At 46.0% G+C, this 27,288-nt stretch overlaps 1 protein-coding gene across 1 annotated transcript in view; it reads left to right on the top strand.

Moving 5' to 3' along the window:
- LOC143766887 (gastrula zinc finger protein XlCGF66.1-like) overlaps positions 1-18,642 on the top strand; it is a 35,348-nt gene extending 16,706 nt beyond the window's left edge. Inside the window, exon 7 of the mRNA XM_077254889.1 lies at positions 17,396-18,642. Coding sequence (XP_077111004.1) covers positions 17,396-18,333 — 938 coding nt within the window. The 3' untranslated portion in view covers positions 18,334-18,642. The remainder of the gene's footprint in view (positions 1-17,395) is intronic.
- The last annotated feature ends 8,646 nt before the right edge of the window (positions 18,643-27,288 follow it).

Below are 27,288 nucleotides of genomic sequence, written 5' to 3'. Positions count from 1 at the left end.
TAATTCTTCCACGAAGGGATATCATTGGCCCGGCAGATCTCGACGAAATAGCACCCCAGATCATCACAGAACCTCCGCCATGTTTTACGGTTGGGAGAAGGCAGTCTGGATGGAATGCTTCTTTCGGCTGTCTCCAAGCGTACACTCGGCCGGAGGTCGGAAATAGGGTAAACGATGATTCGTCTGAGAATATCACATGTTTCCACTGCTCGCGGGACCAATCCTGGAGGTTTCTACACCACTCTAAACGCTTGGAAACATTTGTCTTTGAGAGCAGCGGTTTTCTAATTGCAGCTTTTCCGTGGAATCCAGATTTGTGCAGCTCCCGACGAACAGTTTTGGTGGCAACTGGGTTCTGTAGGTGTTCATTGAGCTCAGCAGTGATTTTCAGAGCCGTGGTCTTGCGATCCTCTCTCACAATTCGCTTTAGAGTCCAACGGTCTCTCTCAGTCAACTTTGACTTTCGGCCGGACCTGTGTTTTGCTGCGGACATTTTTCCTTCTCTTTCAAACACAGTCATTACTTTGGAGACAGTACCTCTTGACACGCCAAGCATTCGGGCACTTTCTGTTACACTAGCGCTTACCATACGAGCACCAACAATTTGGCCTCTTTGAAAATCCGAGAGGTCTGCCATTGGTATCAGGTTCTCATCAATGTTCTTACAATTCTGCAAAACAGTTAATTTACATACACATATCACATAACACAAATATTCAACTACAAAACATTACCATATGTAACGGTTTGCATGTTTATAACATGTTCAAAGATTATGATGCCAAAAACGTTAGCTGTTTCCATTATTTGGTCCAACCCCTCTAACATATAACATACAACATACAGTACATACAACATACAGTACATACAACATACAGAACATGCAGTACATGCAACATGCAGTACTAGCAACATATAACATACAACATGCAGTACATGCAACATGCAGTACATGCAACATAGAGTACATACTCGCCAATCACCTTGATCCCGAAGCCCTTGCTCACCAATTAAAAAATTATTAAAATAATAAACCAACAATATACTCCCTGATCCGCAGTTATCCAATTAATGCGAGTGTCCCACGACGATCTCCGGTGGAGAGCTGCCACATCAGCTGATGCGACCGCTCTCCAGGGGCTTCGGCAATACAATGGCAGAAGGTATCCCTCCGCTGCTGTGAGAAATAGTTCCAACTCTCACTTGTTGCACTGCTGTGTGGTAAAAGTCACACGCAGCTTTGCCATAAAGTGAGATCCTGAACTAAGGTAACCTCTTCAGTGTTGCACTGCAGGAGCCATTGTCTCCAGTCAGTGTGTCACTGGAGGCCCTATAGAGCCATGACATCACCCGATATCACTGTCCCCTATAGAACAGTTTCATCACCCGATGTCACTGTTCTATAGGGGAGATCGTCGTGCGACACTCGTTATTAATTGGACTACAGCGGAAAGAGAGTATACGATTGGTTTATTATTTTAAATTTTTTGCAGGCGATCGAGGGCGTCACAGGAATTATGCGTATTTGTAAGTATGGTGAAATTAAGAATATTAAAATACTTTTTCTGGCTGTCTTTTTTTTTTTTTTTTATTCTTTCAGTACTATAGGATTAGTAATGGATAGGCGTCTTATTGACGCCTCTCCATTACTAATCGGGCTTAATGTCACCTTACAATACAAAGGTGACATTAGCCCCTTATTACCCCATTCCTAACCGCTACACGGGAGTGGGAAGTGAGGGGCTAAGTGCCGGAATTGGCACATTTTACAATGTGCCATTTCTGGGGTGGCTGGGACTGGTATTTGTAGCCGGGGGGGGGTAAATATCAATGGCCCCTTCCCAGGCTATGAACATCAGCCCACAGCAGTCTGTGTAGCCTTTACTGGCTATTAAAATAGGGGGACCCCCTCCAAAAAAATGACGTGGGGTCCCCATATTTTAATAGCCAGTAAAGGCTATGCAGACAGCTGCGGGCGGATGTTCATAGTCTGGGAAGGGGCCATGGATATTGCCCCATTCCCAGCCTACAAATATTGGCCCCTGCCATTTTTTTTTTTCCCGTTTTAATTAATTTTTTTTTTTTATTAAACATGTTGATTGATAAACATCGGCCTTGCTATTATATATCTATAGATGGATATCTATAGATATATCTATAGATATAACTATGGATATATGTATAGATATATTTCTAGATAGATATATCTATAGATACATAGATATATCTATCCATATATCTATCTACATCTATCCATAGATATATCTAGGAAGAAGATTCTGGATTTTCATAGATATATCTATCCACACATAAATATCTATCCATAGATATAGCTATCCATACATATATCTATAGATAGATCTAGCTATTCATATATCTATCTATCTATCTATAGATCTTTCTATATGTAGATCTATCTATAGATCTATCTATCTCATTCCTTCTATCTATAGATAGATAGATGGATATGGGATAGATAGAAGGAATGAGATAGATATATCTATTCATATATCTATCTATAGATCTATCTATGGATAGATGTAGATAGATATATGGATAATAACAAAAATTGGAACAGCACAAATCCTTTACTTATCTTCGGGTGCAAAGCCCCTAGACCACCCGTCCGCCGGTTGTCTCCAGTCCATACACTCCATTTTCCTAAACATAATATGCCGGATTTATTGAAGCCCTCATGTCTCTGCGACGTTTCGGCTCTGAATGAGCCTTTCTCAAGCAGTGAGGGTTACATCTTAGTGCATATATATAGACAATCCCATCATCCCTCACTTACAGGCAATTAAAGTGCAATTTCATCACTTGTCGTCCATATTCTCATTGGTTACATAAAGTGCTTCAGTGCTAATAGTGTCAGGTGTTCATCCATCGAATCATTTCGTCCAGTCGACTATTAATAGTCTCCACAGTTATTCCTGCTTACCCCTGGAGAGACATGCTGTTGATGGAGGATATCGGCGTTCTAAAGTGCTCACTGCGCATGTCCCAGCGCTCACAACTACGTCATAACCACGTGTTTGATCAAAGGCCAATTAAATGCCTAAGGGCGGCATCAAGAATCAGGCGCATGCGCAGTAGCGCCTATTAATTGTGGCAAACCTCCCAAGGTTCCAACTATCGCCATCTTAGTTGTGGAATATCAAAGTGTTTGTGTTTAAACCACATCCACATATACTATTAAAGGAGAATCAGGTACCTCAATACGGCATCTATAATCGGGCGCCTATTACCGCCATATTGGTTGTGGCATATCTCCTCTGGCCATAATGGTTGTGGCATGCCTCACAGGGCACCTTACCCATAGTAATCCATTCGCTCGTCAATAAAATTCAACGGCACTTCTAGTACAAGCTTACTCTGTTTTTTTAGCGCCCCACAATGTAGTACACACTGCGCAGCACTCTTTCACTGCCACACGGACTTTTTTGTGCCTAATCCCGCCCTGGCAATCAGAACCGGCCTTATTACAGACCATCCTCCAGTTACCAAGCAGTGTCTAGAGGGTGCACCAAGCCTTTCATGGCCAAATGCCTCACCTCCTGACTCCTGCATAGCGGTAGCATAACAGTCCCGGCTACCACCTACACCGCAGCTGTGTGAACAAACACTTGGCCCTTTTGCGTAGAAGTCAAAAAAATACTGTTAACCCTTCCGGTCAGAAGCCACAACCCCTGGATTTTATATAGACCACATCCCAATCTATGCATATAGCAAAAAAATACTAAAATATCGTTTTACAACAATTTATTCATTGGGCTTCAATCTCATCACATGTATGACTAATATTACTTATCATTTTACATTAAATTTGTAATTAATTTCTTGAGAATAATCTTTTGAAGAAGAGGAAAGCTTTATTTCTCTCCACCTCCGCATGTCACTCCAGGCGAGATCTTGTGGCGGTATTTAAACAGCAAAGTCACCTAGGCAGAGACATGTGGGCTTAAATAAATCCTGCATATTATCTTTAAGAAAATGGAGTGCTGCCTGCTTTTTTGGATATGTATAGATATATGGATAGATACATAGATATATCTATCTACATCTATCCATAGATAGATCTATAGATAGATATATGAATATATATCTATCTATCTCAATCCTTTTATCTATCCCATATCTATCTATCCCATTCCTTCTATCTATCTATAGATAGAAGGAATGAGATAGATAGGTATTTATGATAGATAAAATAGATAGATGGAATGAGATAGATAATGATAGATCTATAGATAGATAGATAATATCTATCGATCTATTACTATTATTATTATTTATTATAGCGCCATTTATTCCATGGCGCTTTACATGTGAGGAGGGGTATACATAATAAAAACAAGTACAATAACCTTAAACAATACAAGTCATAACTGGTACAGGAGGAGAGAGGACCCTGCCCGCGAAGGCTCACAATCTACAAGGGATGGGTGAGAATACAGTAGGCTAGGGTAGAGCTTGTCATGCAGCGGTTTGGTCGATCGGTGGTTACTGCAGGTTGTAGGCTTGTCGGAAGAGGTGGGTCTTCAGGCTCTTTTTGAAGGTTTTGATGGTAGGCGAGAGTCTGATGTGTTGTGGTAGAGAGTTCCAGAGTAAGGGGGTGATACGCGAGCGAAATCTTGTATACGATTGTGGGAAGAGGAGAAAAGAGGGGAGTAGAGAAGGAGATCTTGTGAGGATGGGAGGTTGCGTGTAGGTAAGTTCCGGGAGACGAGGTCACAGATGTAAGGAGGAGACAGGTTGTGGATGGCTTTGTATGTCATGGTTAGGGTTTTGTACTGGAGTCTCTGGGCAATGGGGAGACAGTGAAGGGATTGACAGAGGGGAGAAGCTGGGGAATAGCGGGGGGACAGGTGGATTAGTCGGGCAGCGGAGTTTAGAATAGATTGGAGGGGTGCGAGTGTGTTCGAGGGGAGGCCACAGAGCAGGAGGTTGCAGTAGTCAAGGCGAGAGATAATGAGGGCATGGACTAGGGTTTTTGCACATTCTTGGTTGAGGAATGTACGGATCCATGAAATATTTTTGAGTTCAAGTCGGCAGGAAGTGGAAAGGGCTTGGATATGTGGTTTGAAGGAGAGATCAGTGTCAAGGATTACCCCGAGGCAGCGAGCTTGTGGGACTGGGGAGAGTGGGCAGCTGTTTACTGTAATGGATAGGTTCGTTGGGGGGGTCACGTGAGATGGGGAAAGATGATGAATTCTGTTTGTCCATGATAAGTTTCAGAAATCTAGTGGAGAAGAGGGATTCTGGTTAGTAGGGAGGTGATACCTGGTTCAGAGATGTACAATGCCTACGAGTAGTATTCAACCCCCTGCAGATTTAGCAGGTTTAATAAGATGCAAATAAGTTAGAGCCTTCAAACTTCAAACAAGAGCAGGATTTATTAACAGATGCATAAATCTTACAAACCAAAAAGTTTTGTTGCTCAGTTAAATTGTTATAAATTTTAAACATAAAAGTGTGGGTCAATTATTATTCAACCCCTAGGTTTAATATTTTGTGGAATAACCTTTGTTTGCAATTACAGCTAATAATCGTCTTTTATAAGACCTGATCAGGCCGGCACAGGTCTCTGGAGTTATCTTGGCCCACTCCTCCATGCAGATCTTCTCCAAGTTATCTAGGTTCTTTGGGTGTCTCATGTGGACTTTAATCTTGAGCTCCTTCCACAAGTTTTCAATTGGGTTAAAGTCAGGAGACTGACTAGGCCACTGCAACACCTTGATTTTTTGCCTCTTGAACCAGGCCTTGGTTTTCTTGGCTGTGTGCTTTGGGTCGTTGTCTTGTTGGAAGATGAAATGACGACCCATCTTAAGATCCTTCATGGAGGAGCGGAGGTTCTTGGCCAAAATCTCCAGGTAGGCCGTGCTATCCATCTTCCCATGGATGCGGACCAGATGGCCAGGCCTCTTGGCTGAGAAACAGCCCCTCAGCATGATGCTGCCACCACCATGCTTGACTGTAGGGATGGTATTCTTGGGGTCGTATGCAGTGCCATCCAGTCTCCAAACGTCACGTGTGTGATTGGCACCAAAGATCTCGATCTTGGTCTCATCATACCAGAGAACCTTGAACCAGTCAGTCTCAGAGTCCTCCAAGTGATCATGAGCAAACTGTAGACGAGCCTTGACATGACGCTTTGAAAGTAAAGGTACCTTACGGGCTCGTCTGGAACGGAGACCATTGCGGTGGAGTACGTTACTTATGGTATTGACTGAAACCAATGTCCCCACTGCCATGAGATCTTCCCGGAGCTCCTTCCTTGTTGTCCTTGGGTTAGCCTTGACTCTTCGGACAAGCCTGGCCTCGGCACGGGAGGAAACTTTCAAAGGCTGTCCAGGCCGTGGAAGGCTAACAGTAGTTCCATAAGCCTTCCACTTCCGGATGATGCTCCCAACAGTGGAGACAGGTAGGCCCAACTCGTTGGAAAGGGTTTTGTACCCCTTGCCAGCCTTGTGACCCTCCACGATCTTGTCTCTGATGGCCTTGGAATGCTCCTTTGTCTTTCCCATGTTGACCATGTATGAGTGCTGTTCACAAGTTTGGGGAGGATCTTAAATAGTCAGAAAAGGCTGGAAAAAGAGATAATTAATCCAAACATGTGAAGCTCATTGTTCTTTGTGCCTGAACTACTTCTTAATACTTTAGGGGAACCAAACAGAATTCTGGTGAGTTGAGGGGTTGAATAATAAATGACCCTCTGAAAAAACTTTTCACAATTTTAAAAAAAAAAATAAACAAAGAAATAACATTCTTTTTTGCTGCAGTGCATTTCACACTTCCAGGCTGATCTACAGTCTAAATGTCACAATGCCAAGTTGATTCCAAATGTGTAAACCTGCTAAATCTGCAGGGGGTTGAATACTACTTGTAGGCACTGTAGATCTGTGTGTCATCAGCATAGAGGTGATACTGAAAACCGTGAGATTCTATGAGCTGTCCCAGGCCAAAGGTGTAAATGGAGAAGAGCAGGGGCTTGCGGGACTGAGGGTGAGGTGAGGATGTGGTGTGTGAGTGGGAGACTCTGAATATCCGGTCTGTTAGGTATGACGAGATCCAGGATAGGACCAAGTCTGTGATGCCAAGGGATGAGAGGGTCTGTAATAATAGGGAATGGTCCACTGTGTCAAAGGCAGCGGACAGGTCCAGGAGGAGGAGGACAGAGTAGTGTCACTTGCTCTTGGCGGATAAGAGGTCTGTTATGATCCGGTGACCTTGGAGCTGCATGGAACTTTCTCAGGAGAAGTGGAATCTGTACTGACCGCAAACCCTGAACTCGCACCGCAACTAGAAGTAGCCGTGGGGTGTGCCTAACAAACCTAGACACCTCGACACAGCCGGAGAACTACATACCCCTATAGATGGAAATGGGAAAACTAACTTGCCTCAGAGCAGAACCCCAAAGGATAGGCAGCCCCCCACAAATATTGACTGTGAGTAGGAGAGAAAAGACACACACAGGCAGAAAACAGATTTCAGCAAAAGAGGCCACTCTAACTAAACAGGGAAAGATAGGACAGAATACTAAGCGGTCAGTATTAAAACACTTCAAAAATACCCACAGCAGAAAATACAAAAAAGTTCCACAAACTAACTAAAGTCATGGAATGTACATCTGCAACTCCTGAGAATCCAACAAGACTGTGAAAACACTGACAATCAAAGCTGGACAAAAAAAAAACACTGAATAGTACCGAATCATTAAGCACACAGCATGTGTGCACAAAAGAAACCAGACACTTATCTTGCAGATTTGGCAGTAAGGCAGAAGGAACCAGGAAAGGACTAAACCTCCAAAAACAATGGACAACTGGCAAGGACTAATGAATCCTGCAAGCCTAAATACCCCAGTCCGAACTGCAATCAGTAGATTCACCTGACCAGGGCTGCAAACCAGGGACCACTGCATTACCATCTACAACCACCGGAGGGAGCCAAAAAGCAGAATTCACAACAGTACCCCCCCTTGAGGAGGGGTAACCGAACCCTCACCAGAGCCCCCAGGCCGATCAGGACGAGCCAGATGAAAAGCATGAACCAAATCAGCAGCATGGACATCGGAGGCAAAAACCCAAGAATTATCCTCCTGGCCATAACCCTTCCATTTGACAAGATACTGAAGCCTCCACCTCGAAAAACGAGAATCCAAAATCTTCTCAACCACATACTCCAACTCCCCATCAACCAACACAGGGGCCTGAGGATCAACAGAGAGAACAACGGGTACCACATGTTTCCGCAATAAAGATCTATGGAAGACATTATGGATAGAAAAAGAGGCAGGAAGCGCCAAACGAAAAGACACCGGATTAATAATCTCAGAAATCCTATAAGGACAAATAAACCGAGGCTTAAACTTAGGAGAAGAAACCTTCATAGGAACATGACGGGAAGACAACCAGACCAGATCCCCAACCCGAAGCCGGGAACCAACACCCCGACGACTGTTAGCAAAACATTGAGCCTTCTCCTGAGACAACACCAAATTGTCTACGACATGAGTCCAAATCTGCTGCAACCTGTCAACCACAGAATCTACACCAGGACAGTCAGAAGGCTCAACCTGCCCAGAAGAAAAACGAGGATGAAAACCAAAATTACAAAAAAAGGCGAAACCAAAGTAGCCGAACTAGCCCGATTATTAAGGGCAAACTTGGCCAATGGCAAAAAGGTCACCCAATCATCCTGATCAGCAGACACAAAGCATCTCAAATAAGTCTCCAAGGTTTGATTAGTTCGCTCGGTCTGGCCATTTGTCTGAGGATGAAATGCAGAGGAATAAGATAAATCAATGCCCAGCCTAGCACAAAAGTCCCGCCAAAACCTAGAAACAAACTGGGAACCCCTGTCAGACACAATATTCTCCGGAATACCATGCAAACGAACCACATGCTGAAAAAACAACGAAACCAAATCTGAGGAGGAAGGCAATTTAGGCAAAAGCACCAAATGAACCATCTTAGAGAACCGGTCACAAACAACCCAGATAACCGACATCTTCTGGGAAACGGGAAGATCAGAAATAAAATCCATAGAAATATGCGTCCAAGGCCTCTCAGGGACCGGCAAAGGCAAAAGCAACCCACTATCAAGGGAACAACAAGGCTTGGCCCGCGCACAAGTCTCACAGGACTGCACAAAAGAACGCACATCACGTGACAAAGAAGGCCACCAAAAGGACCTACCAACCAAGTCTCTGGTACCAAAAATACCAAGATGACCAGCCAACACAGAACAATGAACCTCAGAAATCACTCTACTAGTCCATCTGTCAGGAACAAACAATTTCCCCACTGGACAGCGGTCAGGTCTGTCAGCCAGAAATTCCTGAAGAACCCGTCGTAAATCAGGGGAAATGGCAGAAAGAACAACCCCTTCTTTCAGAATGCCGACCGGTTCAAGGACCTCAGGAGAATCAGGCAAAAAACTCCTAGAAAGGGCATCAGCCTTAATATTCCTAGAACCTGGAAGATACGAGACCACAAAATCAAAACGGGAAAAAAAACAAAGACCATCGAGCCTGTCTAGGACTCAGCCGCTTGGCAGACTCAAGGTAAATCAGATTCTTATGATCAGTCAGAACCACAAAACGGTGCTTAGCTCCCTCAAGCCAATGTCGCCACTCCTCAAACGCCCACTTCATAGCCAACAACTCACGATTGCCGACATCATAATTGCGTTCAGCAGGCGAAAATTTACGGGAAAAGAAGGCACATGGTTTCATCAAGGAACCACTAGGATCTCTCTGAGACAAAACGGCCCCTGCGCCAATCTCAGAAGCCTCAACCTCAACCTGAAATGGAAGAGAAACATCTGGTTGACGCAACACAGGAGCAGAAGTAAATCGACGCTTAAGCTCTTGAAAGGCAGATACCGCCGCAGAGGACCAATTAGCCACATCAGCGCCTTTCTTCGTCAAATCGGTCAAGGGTTTAACCACGCTGGAAAAGTTAGCAATGAAACGGCAATAAAAATTTGCAAACCCCAAAAATTTCTGAAGGCTCTTTACGGACGTAGGTTGAAACCAATCATGAATGGCCTGAACCTTAACTGGATCCATCTCAATAGATGGAGAAAAATAAAACCCAAAAAAGAAACCTTCTGCACCCCAAAGAGACACTTAGACCCCTTCACAAACAAAGCATTGTCACGAAGGATCTGAAAGACCATCCTGACCTGCTGCACATGAGACTCCCAATCATCAGAAAAAATCAAAATATCGTCCAGATATACAATCCAGAATTTATCAATATAATTCCGGAAGATATCATGCATGAAAGATTGAAAAACAGATGGAGCATTAGAGAGCCCGAACGGCATCACAAGGTATTCAAAATGGCCTTCGGGCGTATTGAACGCAGTTTTCCATTCATCACCCTGCTTAATACGAACAAGATTATACGCCCCCGAAGGTCAATCTTTGTAAACCAACTAGCCCCCTTAATCCTAGCAAACAAATCGGAAAGCAAAGGTAAAGGGTATTGAAACTTGACCGTGATTTTATTCAAGAGGCGATAATCAATACAGGGTCTCAAGGAGCCATCCTTCTTAGCAACAAAAAAAAATCCCGCTCCCATCAGTGAAGAAGATGGCCGAATATGCCCTTTCTCCAAAAACTCCTTAACATAACTCCGCATAGCGGTATGTTCAGGCACAGACAGGTTGAAGAGTCGGCCCTTGGGAAACTTACAGCCTGGAATCAAATCAATCGCACAATCACAGTCCCTATGCGGTGGAAGAGAACTGGACTTGGGCTCATCGAATACATCCTGAAAATCAGACGAAAACTCTGGAATTTCGGAAGAGGAAGAAGAAGAGATGGACATTAAAGGAACATCATTATGAACCCCCTGACAACCCCAACTAGTCACAGACATAGACTTCCAATCCAACACAGGATTGTGTACCTGCAACCATGGAAAACCCAGTACGATAGCATCATGTAAATTATGCAACACCAGAAATCGACAATCTTCCTGATGGGCTGGCGCCATGCGCATGGTCACCTGTGTCCAAAACTGGGGCTTATTTTTAGCCAAAGGTGTAGCATCAATGCCCCTTAAAGGAATAAGGTTCTGCAAAGGCTGCAAGGGAAGACCACAACGCCTGGCAAACTCAAAGTCCATTAAATTCAAAGCGGCTCCTGAATCCACAAATGCCATGACAGAAAATGACGACAATGAGCAGATCAAGGAGACAGATAACAGAAATTTAGGTTGTACAGTACTGATGGTAAATGAACTAGCGATCCTCTTTGTCCGCTTAGGGCAGACTGAAATAACATGAGAAGCATCGCCACAATAATAACACAACCCATTCTGACATCTGAATCCCTGTCGTTCTGTTCTAGACAGAATCTTATCACACTGCATTGGCTCAGGACTCTGCTCAGAGGACAACGCCACAGCGCGCACAGTTCTGCGCTCCCGCAAGCGCCGATCAATCTGAATAGCCAGAGACATAGAATCGCTCAGATCAACAGGCGTGGGAAACCCCACCATAACATCTTTAACGGATTCAGAAAGACCCTTTCTGAAAATTGCCGCCAAAGCATCATCATTCCATTTAGTCAACACAGACCATTTTCTAAATTTCTGACAATACAATTCTGCTGCCTCTTGACCCTGAGACAGGCCCAACAAGGTCTTCTCTGCTTGATCCACAGAATTAGGTTCATCATATAATAGTCCTAAAGCCTGAAAAAAGGAATCTATATTAAGCAAAGCAGGATTCCCAGATTCCAGGGAAAATGCCCAATCCTGTGGATCACCACGCAGCAGGGAAATAACGATTTTAACCTGCTGAATGAAATCACCAGAGGATCGAGGTGTCAAAGCAAAAAACAGTTTACAGTTGTTTTTAAAACTCAAAAATTTAGACCTGTCACCAAAAAACAAATCAGGAGTAGGAATCTTCGGCTCTAAAACAGGAGTCTGAGCAATATAATCAGAAATTCCCTGCACCCTAGCAGCAAGCTGGTCTACACAAGAAGCTAATTCATGAACATCCATGCTAATGCAAAACTCCTCAGCCACCCAGGGAGAAAGAGGGAGGAACAGGCAAAACAAACTACAGAAAAAAAAAATGACTCAACACCTTTCTTCCCTTCTTCTGAGATGCATTTAACTCATTGTTGGCCAGTTGTACTGTTATGATCCGGTGACCTTGGATCTGCATGGAACTTTCTCAGAAGAAGTGGAATCTGTACTGACCGCAAACCCTGAACTCACACCGCAACTAGAAGTAGCCGTGGGTTGTGCCTAACAAACCTAGACACCTCGACACAGCCAGAGAACTACATACCCCTATAGATGGAAATGGGAAAACTAACTTGCCTCAGAGCAGAACCCCAAAGGATAGGCAGCCCCCCACAAATATTGACTGTGAGTAGGAGAGAAAAGACACACACAGGCAGAAAACAGATTTCAGCAAAAGAGGCCACTCTAACTAAACAGGGAAAGATAGGACAGAATACTAAGTGGTCAGTATTAAAACACTTCAAAAATACCCACAGCAGAAAATACAAAAAAGTTCCACAAACTAACTAAAGTCATGGAATGTACATCTGCAACTCCTGAGAATCCAACAAGACTGTGAAAACACTGACAAAATCAAAGCTGGACAAAAAAAAACACTGAATAGTACTGAATCATTAAGCACACAGCATGTGTGCACAAAAGAAACCAGACACTTATCTTGCAGATTTGGCAGTAAGGCAGAAGGAACCAGGAAAGGACTAAACCTCCAAAAACAATGGACAACTGGCAAGGACTAATGAATCCTGCAAGCCTAAATACCCCAGTCCGAACTGCAATCAGTAGATTCACCTGACCAGGGCTGCAAACCAGGGACCACTGCATTACCATCTACAACCACCGGAGGGAGCCAAAAAGCAGAATTCACAACAGAGATCATTGGTGACCTTAGTTAGGGCAGTTTCAGTGGAGTGGTGTTTTCGGAAGCCAGATTGTAAGCGATCGAAGAGGGAGCAAGAAGAGAGATGGGAGGACAGTTCAAGGTCGACGAGGTGTTCCAGTAGTTTGGAGGCATAGGGGAGAAGTGATATAAGGCGATAGCTAGATACAGAGGATGGGTCAAAAGAGGGCTTTTTGAGGATAGGTGTGATTGAGGCATGTTTAAAGCTTGAGGGGAAAACACCAGTTGTTAGTGATAGGTTGAAGAGATGGGTTAGGGTTTGGATGAAGACTGTGGCGAGGTTTGGGATGAAGTGGGATTGGATGGGGTCAAGTGCACAGGTGGTGAGATGCGATCTTGAGAGTAGAGTGGAGAGTCGATCTTCTGTAATGGTGGAGAAGTTGGTTTGGAGGTGGAGGGCTGGGAAGTCAGGAGGAAGGGCTCTGGTTGTTGTTGACCAAAACTGTCTCTGATGTTCTCAATCTTCCACTTGAAAAATGAGGCTAAGAGGGAAGTATCAATGGGGATGTTGAAGTCGCCCATGATGATAGTGGGGATGTCCGCGGAAAGGAAATGAAGTAGCCAGGTGGTTAAGTGGTCAAAGAAGGTGGTGGCTGGCCCTGGGGATGGTAAATGACAACCAGTTGGAGGTTGGAGGGGAAGTAGATGCGCACAGAGTGCACCTCAAAGGAAGGGAGGGTAACAGAGGGTGGCAGTGGCATTGGGGTGAAGGAGCAGTTATCTGACAGGAGAAAACCAACTCCTCGTCCATGTTTGCTGCTGGGGCAGGGTGTGTGAGAAAGGTTGAAGCCACCATATGAAAGTGCAGCAGGGGAGGCTGTGTCAGAAGGGGTGAGCCAGGTTTCGGTGATGGCGAGGAAGGAAAGTTTGGTAGCAACAAAAGATCATGGATGTAGGAAAGCTTGTTGCAGACAGCAAGTGTTCCACAGAGCTCCTGTTAGTGGGACTGGGGAAGCAGGGGCTGTGTGAATGGGTATAAGGTTAGAGAGGTTACGGAAGTTTGTAATAGAGCGTGGATAGGAGGTAGAAATGACTGTGCGGATGTGGTGAGGAGGGCCAGTATTTGGAGAGATATCACCAGCAGTGAGAAGGAGCAGAGAAAGTGTTAGCAGGTGGGAGCAGGAGAGGGCATGAGGTGGCTGTCTGTGTTTGGAGACAGAGGATTGTATGTTGAGGAATAGTTCTGAGGAGGAGGTGAGATGGATGGGGGAGGATTGAGGAAGAGATGAACAGTTCCTTACTTGGTGTAAGGATTAGGGGAGTTAGCAGAAAGTGAAGGATTATAGGGGTGAGAGTGAAAACAAACAGAAACACATTGTTTACAGTGACTGGGCAGTTATCTTCAGTTCCCTTCAGGTTCAATTCTGGTTTTAATTCTACTGTAATCTTCACACTTCTAGGACACACTTATAGGAATCACACTGCAGATTAAAGTCTTTGCAGACTTGAGCTATGCAATATATCTGCCACAAAGTGCATTCAGGTGTGAACCAGAGAGGAGTGGTCTCTGTTCATCTTGGTCAGAGAATTAAGAGTGGATGCATATAATCAAGCCAAAGTAAACAAGGTCATAAATAGCACGGGTGGAGGGGGTGTTTGGGTGAAGCTGGGGTTGGTTGAGAGACATACCAAGTGGAAGATAGGAGTAGAGGCAAGTCTGTGTGGAAAGATGGATGACACTACATGCACTTCATAGACAGACAGAGCAGGAGAGCTGGGTGGATCAACATACCATGTGAATGCTAGGTGCAGGGGCGAGTCTGTGTGCAAAGCTAGGTGATGTAGTATATGCACTTCATAGACAGACAGAGCAGGAGAGCTGGGTGGATCAACATACCTGTAGGAAGAATATACATGCTTGTTATCTATGTATAGATCTATCTATCCATCTCATTCCTTCTATCTATTATCTATCTATATTTATGTCTATTATCTATCATCTACCTATCAATCTGTGTGTATAATGGAGTGTGGGTTGGACAAATGTAAAAGAGGAGGTTGGACAAGAAATTACATAACAAATCTTTTTTTTTTGTTCAATAATACATCTTTATTTAGCTTTCAAAAACAAATTAAAAACGTGCAAAAAACGCATCAAAAACACACCTGCGTTTTCTGCCAAGAGATGCAGATTCAGTGCAGAAAAATCTGCAGGCAAATCTGCAACGTGTGCACATACCCTAACGGTAACCCTAACTTTAGCATAACAGAAACCCTAAGGCCTCTTTCACATTTCCGTCGGAATGTGAACTTTGCTATGCGTCGTTCTGTGCAAAAAACGCATCCTGCAAAGTTGCCCGCAGGATGCGTTTTTGCACATAGACTTGTATTACTGACACACCGCGACCTATGGACACACGTTCCATACGTCGTGCACTGGATGCGTCGGTATATGGCGGACAGTCGTTGCAAAAAAGTTCAAGGGAATGTTTTTTCGCACGTCGAGTCCTGCATTTCCGACGGCTCATGTGCAGCCGGAACTCTGCCCCCTCCTCCCCGGGACTTTACAGTGGGCAGCGGACGCGTTGAAACACTGTGTCTTCTGCCCACGTTGTGGTGAATTTGCACGTCGTCGGGCCGACGGAAGTGTGAAAGAGGCCTAACTTTAGCCCCAACACTAACCCTAACTATAGCACTAACCCTAACCTGCCTTATCTGTTTTTTTTACTTTTTAACAAGATGGCTGACTGGCACAGCTGTTGCCAGAAGCATTTGTAACACTATTTCTCCTCTAATCTCTCACTGACATCTGAGGAGAAACAGCGTTTTTATGAGGCAGATCGCCCGGGAAAGTTCATTGCTACAACACACTTTCATAGTGATTTGTCTCATTGGCTGGTGTGATGCTGATGTCATCAGGACCTGAACCAATCGGGTCTCGATAAGGTTGGGGGTCACAGTAAGGGTTGTGCGCCGGAATCCCATCATTATAGCTAGCGCTCATGTTTATCTATCGTTGGCGGTCACGAAGCAGTTAAGTTAAGGGTACCATCATTTCTGTCCAGGCCTATTTCATTAGTTTTTTTTTTTTTTTTAATTGTGTGGAAGCAAGGTTAAAAAGCAATGTCTGACTTTCATTTGTTCATTCTCATAGATTTTTGATTTGTTATTATTTTTGTCAGATTCAAGTTATTTTTGTGACCTTTGTGGGTTTTTCTGTCATTAAACCAGGGATACCAACAATTTTGACCACGTGTGTAGGAGGAATGAATATTTTGACTCCACAGCCACTTTCTGGAAATCAGCACGAAGCGGATGTTGGAGAGTGAAAATTAAAATTTGCCATTTTATTACCCAGCACATAGTGCCCAGATTGTGCTCCAGGAGACACACACCGCAAATTAAGTGGATTCATCTCACTATATAATATTACTAAATACAGAGATCCTAAATGTTGTTTGAGCACACTGCAAGACTCAGAAGTGAGAGCGGATTTTGCTGGGTTGGTTTATAGAAACTCTGTTACTTTTCAACAGCCTTTGAGCCACTAGTATTGTGGGAACCTCTGTTTCTACATTGACAGATGATGGACCTGAGTGGGGACTTGGCTTTTTGTGAGATGAGAATAGGTATTATTTTCGCCTACATAACATTGATTGGTTTCTTTTTATTCGATAGTTGGGAGGCAGAATGAACAAACAGTTGAACACCACGCACTACTGGCTCATCCAACAAGGTGGACTGTCATTGTCTTGATGAATAATTAAAGGGAACCTGTCACCCCCAAAATGGAAGGTGAGCTAAGTCCACTGTCATCAGGACCTTATCTACAGCATTCTGTAATGCTGTAGATAAGCCCCCGATGTTACCTGAAAGATAATAAAAAGGGGTTAGATTATACTCACCCAGTGGCGGTCTCGCTGCGGTGGGCTTCACTGGTCCAGTCTGGCGCCTCCTATCTTCATTCCATGACGTCCTCTTCTGGTCTTCACACCGCGGCTCTGGCTCAGGCATACTTTCTCTGCCCTGTTAAGGGCAGAGCAAAGTACTGCAGTGTGCAGGCGCCGGGAAAGGTCAGAGAGGCCCAGCGCCTACACACTGCAGTACTTTCCTCTGCCCTAAACAGGGCAGACAAAGTACGCCTGCGCCGGAGCCACGCCGTGAAGACCAGAAGAGGACGTCATGGAATGAAGATAGGAGGCGCTGGACCGGAACAGCGACGCCCTTCGGACCGGACCGCAGCGGGACCGCCCCTGGGTGAGTATAATCTAACCTCTTTTTATCATCTTTCAGGTAACATCGGGAGCTTATCTACAGCGTTACAGAATGTTGTAGATAAGTCCCTGATGACTGGGCTTTGCTCACCTTCCATTTTGGGGGTGACAGGTTCCCTTTAAAGTTTTTTACATAGCTTGCCATTTTTATGGACAGTTTAAGTAGAAATGTTCAAAAATATAAAACTCAAGGATATTTTATAAAAAAAAAATGTTTTTTGTCTTGGCAGATGACTGTACCAGGAGATCAGAGGGACAGCTGACATCTTCAATTTTAAAATCTGATAATCTTGAAATCCTACAAGATACAACTAAAGTGATTGCTGTTACTCCAGATATATCAACATCCATTCACGGCAAAGATCTGTCATCTGATCCTATGAAACAGGTCCCATCTTCTGATTCATTACTGACTACTAAGGAAAATCAAAGTCACAAAGGAGGCATTAAAAAACAAACTGCTCCTAAAGCAAAGAAGTCATTTTCATGTTCAGAATGCGGGAAATGTTTTAACAAGAAATCAGAGTTGGTTAAGCACCATAGAATTCACACAGGGGAGAAGCCTTTTTCCTGTTCAGAATGTGGGAAATGTTTTAACAGGAAAGGGAGTCTAGTTTGTCACCAGAGAACTCATACAGAGGAGAAGCCTTTTTCCTGTTCAGAATGTGGGAAATGTTTTAGCCATAAAGGGAATCTAGTTAGTCACCAGAGAACTCATACAGGGGAGAAGCCTTTTTCCTGTTCAGAATGTGGGAAATGTTTTACCCTTAAAGAGAATCTTGTTAGACACCAAATAACTCACACAGGGGAGATGCCTTTTTCCTGTTCAGAATGTGGGAAATGTTTTATCCAGAAATCAGATTTGGTTAATCACCGTAGAACTCACACAGGGGAGAAGCCTTTTTCCTGTTCAGAATGTGGGAAATGTTTTAATCGGAAATCAGATCTTGTTCGTCACCAGAGAACTCACACAGGGGAGAAACCTTTTTCCTGTTCAGAATGTGGGAAATGTTTTACCCAGAAAGCGCTTCTTGTTAGCCACCAGAGAAATCACACAGGGGAGAAGCCTTTTTCCTGTTCAGAATGTGGGAAATGTTTTAAATGGAAACAGCTTCTTGTTAGACATCAGTGCAGTCACACAGAGGAGAACCTTTTTTCGTTTTCTTAATGTGGGAAATATTTTACTTGGAAATCAACTGTTAATAAAAATCAGAGACATCACATAGGGGAGAAGCCTTTTTTATGTTCATAATGTTGGAATAATTTTAACCAAAACTTAATCTTCTTATAAAGGGGTTGTCTCTTGTCATTCCTCATGTTTGCTGACAAAAGGATAAAATTAAACTTTATTAATTCTAAATGTAAAACTATGCCCATAATTCACCCCCTAAAGGTTAGTCAGTAGGTGACTAATAGAAAAAACATGTACACCACATTTCATTATATAGGGTGAAGTGACGTATATACACTCACTCTCCAAGCCTCTCATTTCTACGGGTTTCATCGTCCTCACCAAAGGCGACTCATTAGGAGACTATTTAATATTGACCTATATTGAAGCGAGACTAGACAAAAACAAAAACAAAATCATGTATCATGTTATCCGAAACAGTCAGAAAACCAGCCACATATTGGCAGATCCCAGACCTCAAACTATATACTTCATAAGTTTATAAGCCACTCCAGTGTCAGGAATAGATAGTATGTGACAATACAGTACAGTACAGTACAGTGTTATTCCTCCTATAGGGACTGCCCTAGTTTGGTAATGTAACAGATGTTAATTAGTAGTACAGACAAATTGTCCTAGACTAAACTCCGTTTTCAGACCCCCAATATGTACCACTCAGGGAAACTTACCTGCTCCAAAGATCAATAGCAGCTTCTAACTAATGGCCATGCTGCGGTCTGTCAAGGAATGAGTGCAATATCGTTATAAAGGCTAGGGATGTGTGCAATCATAATGTCTGGAAGATCGGTGCCATTATTTAGTATGACTATGGAGATTATCTCTGAAAGTTCAGTGTTCCCTGAGCGGTATATACTGTATTTTCACATACTATCTATTCCTGACACTGGAGTGGCGTATAAACTTACAAAGTATATAGTTTGAGGTCTGGGATCTCCCAATATGTGGCTGGTTTTCTGACTGTTTCCGATAACATGATACATGATTTTAGTTGTTTTTTTTGTCTAGTCTCGCTTGAACATAGTTCAATATTAAATAGTCTCCTGATGAGTCTCCTTTGGTGAGGACGATGAAACCCGTAGAAATGAGAAGCTTGGAGAGTGAGTGTGTATACGTCACCTCACCCTATATACTGAACTGTGGGGTACGTGTTTTTTCTATTAGTCACCTACTGACTAACCTTCAGGGGGTGAATTATGGGTATTTGTACATTTGGAATTAATAAAGTTTAGTTTTATTCTTTTGTCAGTGAATCTTTTTCTAATTAAGGGATCATTTTATATATAATTATATCTTAGAATTTTTTTTCTCAGTGAACTCATTCCTCATGTTTGGCCTCAGTAAAATAAAAACACTCATACTCCTCTGGCGGCCGGCTCCACTTCAGCGGTGTCAAGACTCCCTGTCCCGGGGCTTATGTGAGGTTGTTACATCACACGAGCCCTGCACTCGATCAGCGGCAGCTTCACTGCTCCTTCCTTCGGACGTATTGAACATGAACAGGAAGCCAGGGCCATGGCTGCTCTCTGACTGCCTCATGACGCTTGGAAAAATAATAAACGCACAAGATACATACCCTCAGCTGAACCGTCACGTCCCACGAGGTAATCCATCTCAAGGGGTTAATTATTTTACAGGCAGGAGCCCTGCAAATGCAGCTGTGCTCCGTGCCTGTAATCCCCGGCGAATGAAGGAAATGTAGGTCATTGACCTACATTTCCTTCAGTCGCGGTGATGCCCCCCTGGTGGATGTCCTCATATGACCTGGAGCGTGGGAAAAAGTTCCCAGGCTGCAGTTCATGAGAACATCCACCAGAGGGCGCATCACCGCGACTGAATGTAAGTATAGATCACTCTGCTTTCCTTTCAGCACCCGGGGATTACAGGCACGAGCGAGTGGTTTATCGCAGCTCGTGCCTGTAATATTAGTTAACCCCTTCAGATGGATTTCCTCGTTGGATGTGATAGGACATCAGAAGGTATGTATCTTGTGCGTTTATTATTTTTCCAAGCGAGGGTGTTGCTGATGGATTGAGAGAGCAATAAATTATTAAAACAACCGCTGTGTTTATTTCATTAAAATACTTTTAAATCATGTGTGTGTGTGTGTTTTTTAACCCTTTCATACAATTGGATTAATAATGGATAGGTGACATAATTGACGCCTCTCCATTATTAATCTGGCTTAATGTCACCTTACAATAGCAAGGTGGCATTAACCCTTCATTACCCCATAGCCCACCGCTACAGGGAGTGGGAAGAGAGTGGCCAAGTGCCAGAATAGGTGCATCTTCCAGATGTGCCTTTTCTGGGGTGGCTGGGGGCAGATGTTTTTAGCCACGGGGGGGCCAATAACCATGGACCCTCTCCTGGATATTAATATCTGCCCTCAGTCACTGGCTTTACCATTCTGGCGGAGAAAATTGCGCGGGAGCCCATGCCAATTTTTTCAGCCATTTAACCCTTTATTTTAGCAGCTACAGCGCTGAAATTTTGCACATACACACTACTAACATTAGTAGTGTGGAATATGCAAAAAAAAAGGGGATATGAGATGGCTAACTGTATGTAAACCATGTCTCATATCATGTCGGGTTTGTGCAGGAGAAATGAAAAGCCGGCAATTGAATTACCGACTTTTCACTAACACCGCTGCGTATTTCTCGCAAGTCATACTGCAGGTCCGTGTGGAATCCGTATTTTTCTCGCCCCCATAGACTTTCATTGGCGATTTTTTTGCGCAATACGCTGACAAACGCAGCATGCTGCGATTTTGTACGGCCGTAGAAAGCTGTATAATACTGAACCGTAATTTACGGCTGATAGGAGCAGCCCCATTGAGAATAATTGTGCCGTATGTTATGCGAGTTTTACGGACGTAGTTTCTGCGCTCTTACGTCCGTAAAACTCGCCAGTGTGACGCCGGCCTAAGTCTGTAACACCATTTATCTCCGGGTAATTGGCTAAACAGGTCAGGTGCAAGGGGTAAAGGATCGGGAAGGTGAGCTGTGATTCTATTAGGGTGAGTGTCCACGGTCAGTTAACGCTGCGTGTTTGACGCTGCGCAGAGCTGCAGCGTCAAACACGCAGCGTCCAGATGTTCCAGCATAGTGGAGGGGATTTTTTGAAATCCCATGTCCACTATGCGTGGAAACCCGCACGCGGCGGCCCTGCGACTCCGGACATGCTGCGCGTCTTTTCAGATCGCAGCATGTCCGTGCTACCTGCGGCGAAGCTGCGTCGCCGCAAGTAATATCACAGGGTCCTATGGCGAGGGGTGCGATGATCCCAGATGTGTACAGTACACATCCGGCATGATCGCGTCCCAGAAAGGGGGCGGGGCTTAGCGCCGAGCTGCTTCGCCGCTCCGGCGATACCGCCGGCCATCCTGAACGTGGACACGCACCCTTACTCTCTCTGAAGTCCAAGCATGGACACCGCCCTCCGTCCGATTACCAAACCCCACAGCGACTGGAGAGGAGCATGGCCGTATATGACCCTAAGGGCTCATTTCCACATGCGAGTCACACGTCCGTATCTCGCATGTGGAAACCAAGCTGTGGAGCCGGCACTCAGGAGCGGAGCGTGCGGCCGCATAGGAACACATGGAGCTGCACAGCTCCGCTCCTGAGTGGCCGGCACCAGAGCTTGGTTTCCACATGCGAGATACGGACGTGTGACTCGCATGTGGAAATGAGCCCTAAGGGCTCATTTCCACTGGCGAGGAAAACGGACGAGTGCAGTCCGATAAAAAATCGGATTGCACTCGGACCAATGTTATTCAATAGGTGTCTTTTCATTTGCGATTTTTTTTCTCAGCTGAAATCGGACTGAGAAAAAAATCGCAGCATACTGCGATTTGCTGCGAGTCTCGGACGAGACTCGCCAATGCAAGTCAATGGGTGCGAGAAAAAAAACGGTCGGAATACGGACCATCCGTATTCCGTCCGTTTTTTACGGATACATCACCATTCTGTGGCCTAGAACACTGTAAATGGTCCTGTAAATGACTGTCTAAAAATAGTTGCAGAGAAAAAAAACGGATTGCATACGGATGTAAAACGGATGGTGCGATTAAAAATCGCACTGCACTCGCATGACAATCGCATACGCTACATCCCTTTTTTCGGTCCAGATTACGGACCGATTTGTCTCTCGCCAGTGGACATGAGCCCTAAGGCCGGAGACACACTGCTGCGAGATACGTCCGAGTCTCGCTGGTTAAAAGCAAGCTGTGGCACCTGCACTCCGGAGCGGAGCGTGCGGCTCCATGTATTGCTATGCAGCTGCACGCTCCTCTCCGGAGTGCAGGTGCCACAGCTTGCTTTTAACCAGCGAGACTTGGACGTATCTCGCAGCAGTGTGTCTCCGGCCTTAGCCGGACACTGGAAGGGGTAAATAAGCTTGATTTCGGCCTTTTAGCTCCTGGTGTGGAGGCGATAGCACAATCATATGCCGCCATATACTAGACGTCCGGTAACCGGTGATAATCCCCTCATGTGTGGGGTCTATTTGTCTCCAGAGAAATCACACGTTACATTCCACACAGAACATTGTGTAGAAAAGGCGGCGCGAGGTGATTGTGCCAGTAGTGAGGGCGAATAATGGCGGGAATGTCACTGACTGAGGAGAAGTCTCCATGTAGCGTCTTCACTGCGGATCACGTGACCCCTGACTCCTCCCCCTGTGACCTCATCACAGGTCCTGTGCGCACAGAGCAGCCATATCTGTGGAGTGCGGCTCTGCAGGTGGAGGTATGTGGAGATTCCCCAGTACTGAGCGCAGCCGGGGACATTAACCCCTTCTGCACGGAGGAGACTCTTTTGGGGTTGTTGTTGCCCCTTTATAAGAACCATAACGTTGTTGTTCTGTTTCCTGTAATAGATACATACGAGCCAACTATGGAGGACAGGAAGTGAGGAGCGGAGTGTTCTCCTAGTACAGGGCCCCTTTCTTGGCCCCACACAGTGTGATGCCCCCATTATGCCCTGTAAGCAGGTTCTGCCCCACACCCAGCTGCCTCGGGCACTTTACCATGAGCTGGTACCTCAGATTCTTCCCCGCACCCCTTTCCTTTGTTGGCGCCAAATCTGCCTTTGGGGCTCTGGCCTTTATAATATCAGTAACTGCGCCATCAAGGTCTCCTGACCAGGTGCACCCTCTAGACTCTTCCCTCCGGAAACCCTCCCTCTTCCCATTGGTGTCACATGGTCCCGTCTGGACGGCAGATAGCAGTCTGTACAAATGCAGCACAGCCCTGAGGAGGCTTTTTTATGACTCTCCTTTTTACACCCCTTATGTAATATATATGATGGCGCTCACACAGTATAATGTTCCTACAGTACTGGCATCTCTCGTAAAAAAGGGATTTTCACACTACCGCCATACCCCCACACAGTATAATCTTCTCATAGTACCGCCATACCCCCACACACAGTATAATGTTCTCATAGTACCGCCATACCCCCACACACAGTATAGTGTTCTCATAGTACCGCCATACCCCCACACACAGTATAATGTTCTCATAGTACCGCCATACCCCCACACACAGTATAATGTTCTCATAGTACCGCCATACCCCCACACACAGTATAATGTTCTCATAGTACCGCCATACCCCCACACAGTATAATGTTCTCATAGTACCGCCATACCTCCAAACAAATAGTATAATGTTCACACACTACCACCATACCCCACCACACACAGGATGTTTCCACAGGACTGGCATCCCCCTCACACACATTATGATGTCCCCACAGTAATACCATCCCTCCACTTTCTAATGTTCCCACAGTACTGCCCCCTACATGCACAATATGGTACCATCCACCTCACTGACTACATCCGACCACCGACAATTAATAAATACTCACTTAGCCTCATTCTTGGTGCAAATACTAATGAACCCAGGATCTATGAGATATTTACCATACGATAGTTGGATAGGCAGGAGTGTATCATCCAAAACGATAGCCCACTCGGTTGCTATGATGCCTATGAATTGACAGGGCTCGGTGGGGTGTGGTATTGGTCACCCTCTCCTTCCCATCATAATAATTTCAGCTAAAGGGCAAGTAGGAAGAGAGAGGCTAAGTGCCAGAACTGGTGCATCTTAGAGATGTGCCTTCTCCGGGTGGCTGAAAGCTGATATTTTTAGCCTGGGGGCACAGTATCTATGGCCCCTTCCTAGGCTATTAATATCAACCTGCAACTGTCTGTATAGCCTTTGCTGGTTATTAAATATAGGGGCAAACTACGTCACTTTTTTAGAGGAGTCCCCCATTTTAATAGCTACTAAAGGCTAAGTATACAGTTGTGAGCTGATATTACTAGCCAGGGAAGCTCCATGGGTATTACCCCCTTTCCAGACTATAAACAAACTTCTGTGTGTGAATCAGACCTGAGATCTAACGTGATGGAAGATTACAGTGCGGGGAAGACTGGAAACCTTCATATAGACGGCAGGTGGGGATGGAGTCAGTGACCGACTCTGGACTAATCTGTTTCTAGACAGGGGCAGGAGTAGGTCGCAGCTAGACGGAGGCCCCCATGACTGCATTTGGCTGGGAGGTTTTTGAATAATGCCATGGGGTTGTGATAGGAGGATTGCAGCGGGGGAGGAGCTATAAGGAGGGGGGATTTGGGAGGAAAAGTGCGGGAAAACCGCCATTCCATCCCATATTCCAGAGTGAAGAAGACGTACCTGATGGAGTCAGCAGAATCACTGATGTCTCGGCTGCAGGAGGTGGCTCGGTCCAGGAGTGGAGGTTGGCTTGAAGCCCAGCTGTCCTCGATCCTAGGAGATGCAGAGCGATCCGGAGTGAGCACAAGGGGCAGGAGGACCAGGCCCCCAGAAAGACTTTCCCCCGAAGTTGCGGCGCGTGGCAGGCGCAGGCTCCGGAGCCCCTCCAGGGACCCTGGGGGCGGTGAGTCCAGCGGCGCTGCTCCCTCCCGCCGCTCACGCTCCGGCAGGAATCCACTCACCCGGCCTGCATGTGTCCGGCGTCAAGCACAGGACACCGCTGCTGCTGTGAGCGCCGGACTGGAAGTGCGTCCAGTACAAGCCAGGCAGCGCGCAGCCGGCGCCTCCCTGGATTCCAGTCGGTCCCCGGCGCTCAGGGGGCGGTCAGCAGCGGCACGAAGAGGAATGCAGCAGAGACTGGCAGCAGTGAGGAGTACGGATCCTCCACCTGCAGCAGGCACCCCCAGCGCAGTTTCTTCCAGGGTGCCTGCTGGGCCCACCACCAGGCGCCGGCAAGCAGCAGGCAGGCAGCAGCTGGGAGCCCCCTGCTGCCTGCATCCAGGGTGCATCGAAGTGAGGAGAGAGAGGCGGGCAGCAGTGTTGAGCTGCCTGCCGGTCAGCGAGGAAGGGGATATGACCGGGCTGGCCCGTCCGAGTCTGCGCATCAGGATCGGTCATGGTCACCTTTGAGGTCTCCAGCGCGAAGAACTGCACGTACCCAGAACCCATCGGGCGATGAGGTGGCCGGGGGTACTGGCCGTGGACGGAGTAGTGGGTCGGTCCAGCAGGTTCAGCATGCTCGGGTCCCCCCTGGTGACGAGGAGGCCAGGGGCGTGGGCCTGTGGCAGAGAGGGCTAGCAGTGCAGCGGTCCCAACACGCTCGGGTCCCCCCTAGTGACGAGGAGGCCAGGGGCGCGGGCCTGGGGCAGCAACTTAACGAGGAGGTGTCGGCGTCCGGCAGCGATCGTCACGGAGCGACAGGGATCCGGAGGTTCGGCTGACGGGGACACGGGTGTGAGTATGATTCCATGTCTTGTTTGTTGCCCATAGGGGCCGGTTGCAGGAGGCTAGGGGGGGCCGGGTGGTAGGGAGTGAGGAGCGGCAGAGGGGTGGGCCGATTGTGGCTGAGGTGCCAGGCCTGCAGGATTTATTGCAAGGTATGTCGCAAATTTTGCAGAGATTAGATGGCGGGGCGGCAAATGGGGTCACTACGTCGCCAGTTGGAGCGTGGATTTCAGGGCAGGGGGTGGAGCCCCAGTTGGGGAGTGTATTGTTGAGTCCTGGTCGGGTGTTGGAAGCATCGTCAGGTGTATCGGTTTCGGTTCAGACAGAGAAGGAGAAAGGCGATACGGTTAAATTAGATGACAGAGCAAAAGGGGAAGTTTATGTGTGCTTTGAAGGGCCTTTGGGAGCTCATTTGAAGAAGGAGGTCACAGAGAAAATTTGGTGGGATGAGTACGTGGAAATTTTTTCCCTGCTTCGTTTGGAAAAGTTTAACTTGGATAAAGGAATAAAAGACAATAGCAAAAAGGAGGAGGAAGAAAAGCGGAGGTGGAGATTAATTCCACAGACATTTGTGAATTGGTTGCAGGCATTTGCAATATTGGCGAGTGTAGTGGGGGAGAAGTCGCCTGAGAATTGCTCTGGATTGTTTTGATATTTAGACTCGATTGGGGAAGCGCATCGTACATATGGCGGTCAGACGTGGCTGCGGTATGATGAGCAGTTTAGGCAGAGAAAGGCGGTGAGGCCGGAAATTAGGTGGGACCAGAAGGATATAGGCCTTTGGTTGAAGGTTATGGCCCCAGCTAGGCATGGGCAGTCCTTTCACGGGGGTGGAGGTGGTGGCAACCAGCAGGCGGGACACGGAAGCGGTAGTCAGGGAGCACAGGGATCAAAGGAGAAATCCGGAACCAGGTGGCAGTTTAATGACGGCCAGTGTAAATACGGGAATACCTGTAAGTTTAAACATGTGTGTTCCCATTGTAATGGAAGCTCCCATGGGGCTGCGAAATGTTTCAAGAAAGGGAAAGGAAAGCCAGCATTGTGTGCCGGTCAAGGGGGAGAGCCCAGTGATAATTCAAGAGATGGCCCCCTTTCTAAATAGGTACCCTGATCAAGTGAAGGCCGGTATTATTTTTCATGGTTTTGCGGATGGTTTTAGGATTCCCCCCCGGGTCACGAGA

Source organism: Ranitomeya variabilis, chromosome 4, assembly GCF_051348905.1.
Source record: "Ranitomeya variabilis isolate aRanVar5 chromosome 4, aRanVar5.hap1, whole genome shotgun sequence".
In the NCBI taxonomy this organism is placed as follows: domain Eukaryota; kingdom Metazoa; phylum Chordata; class Amphibia; order Anura; family Dendrobatidae; genus Ranitomeya; species Ranitomeya variabilis.
This window is presented reverse-complemented; position numbering and strand designations above follow the sequence as displayed.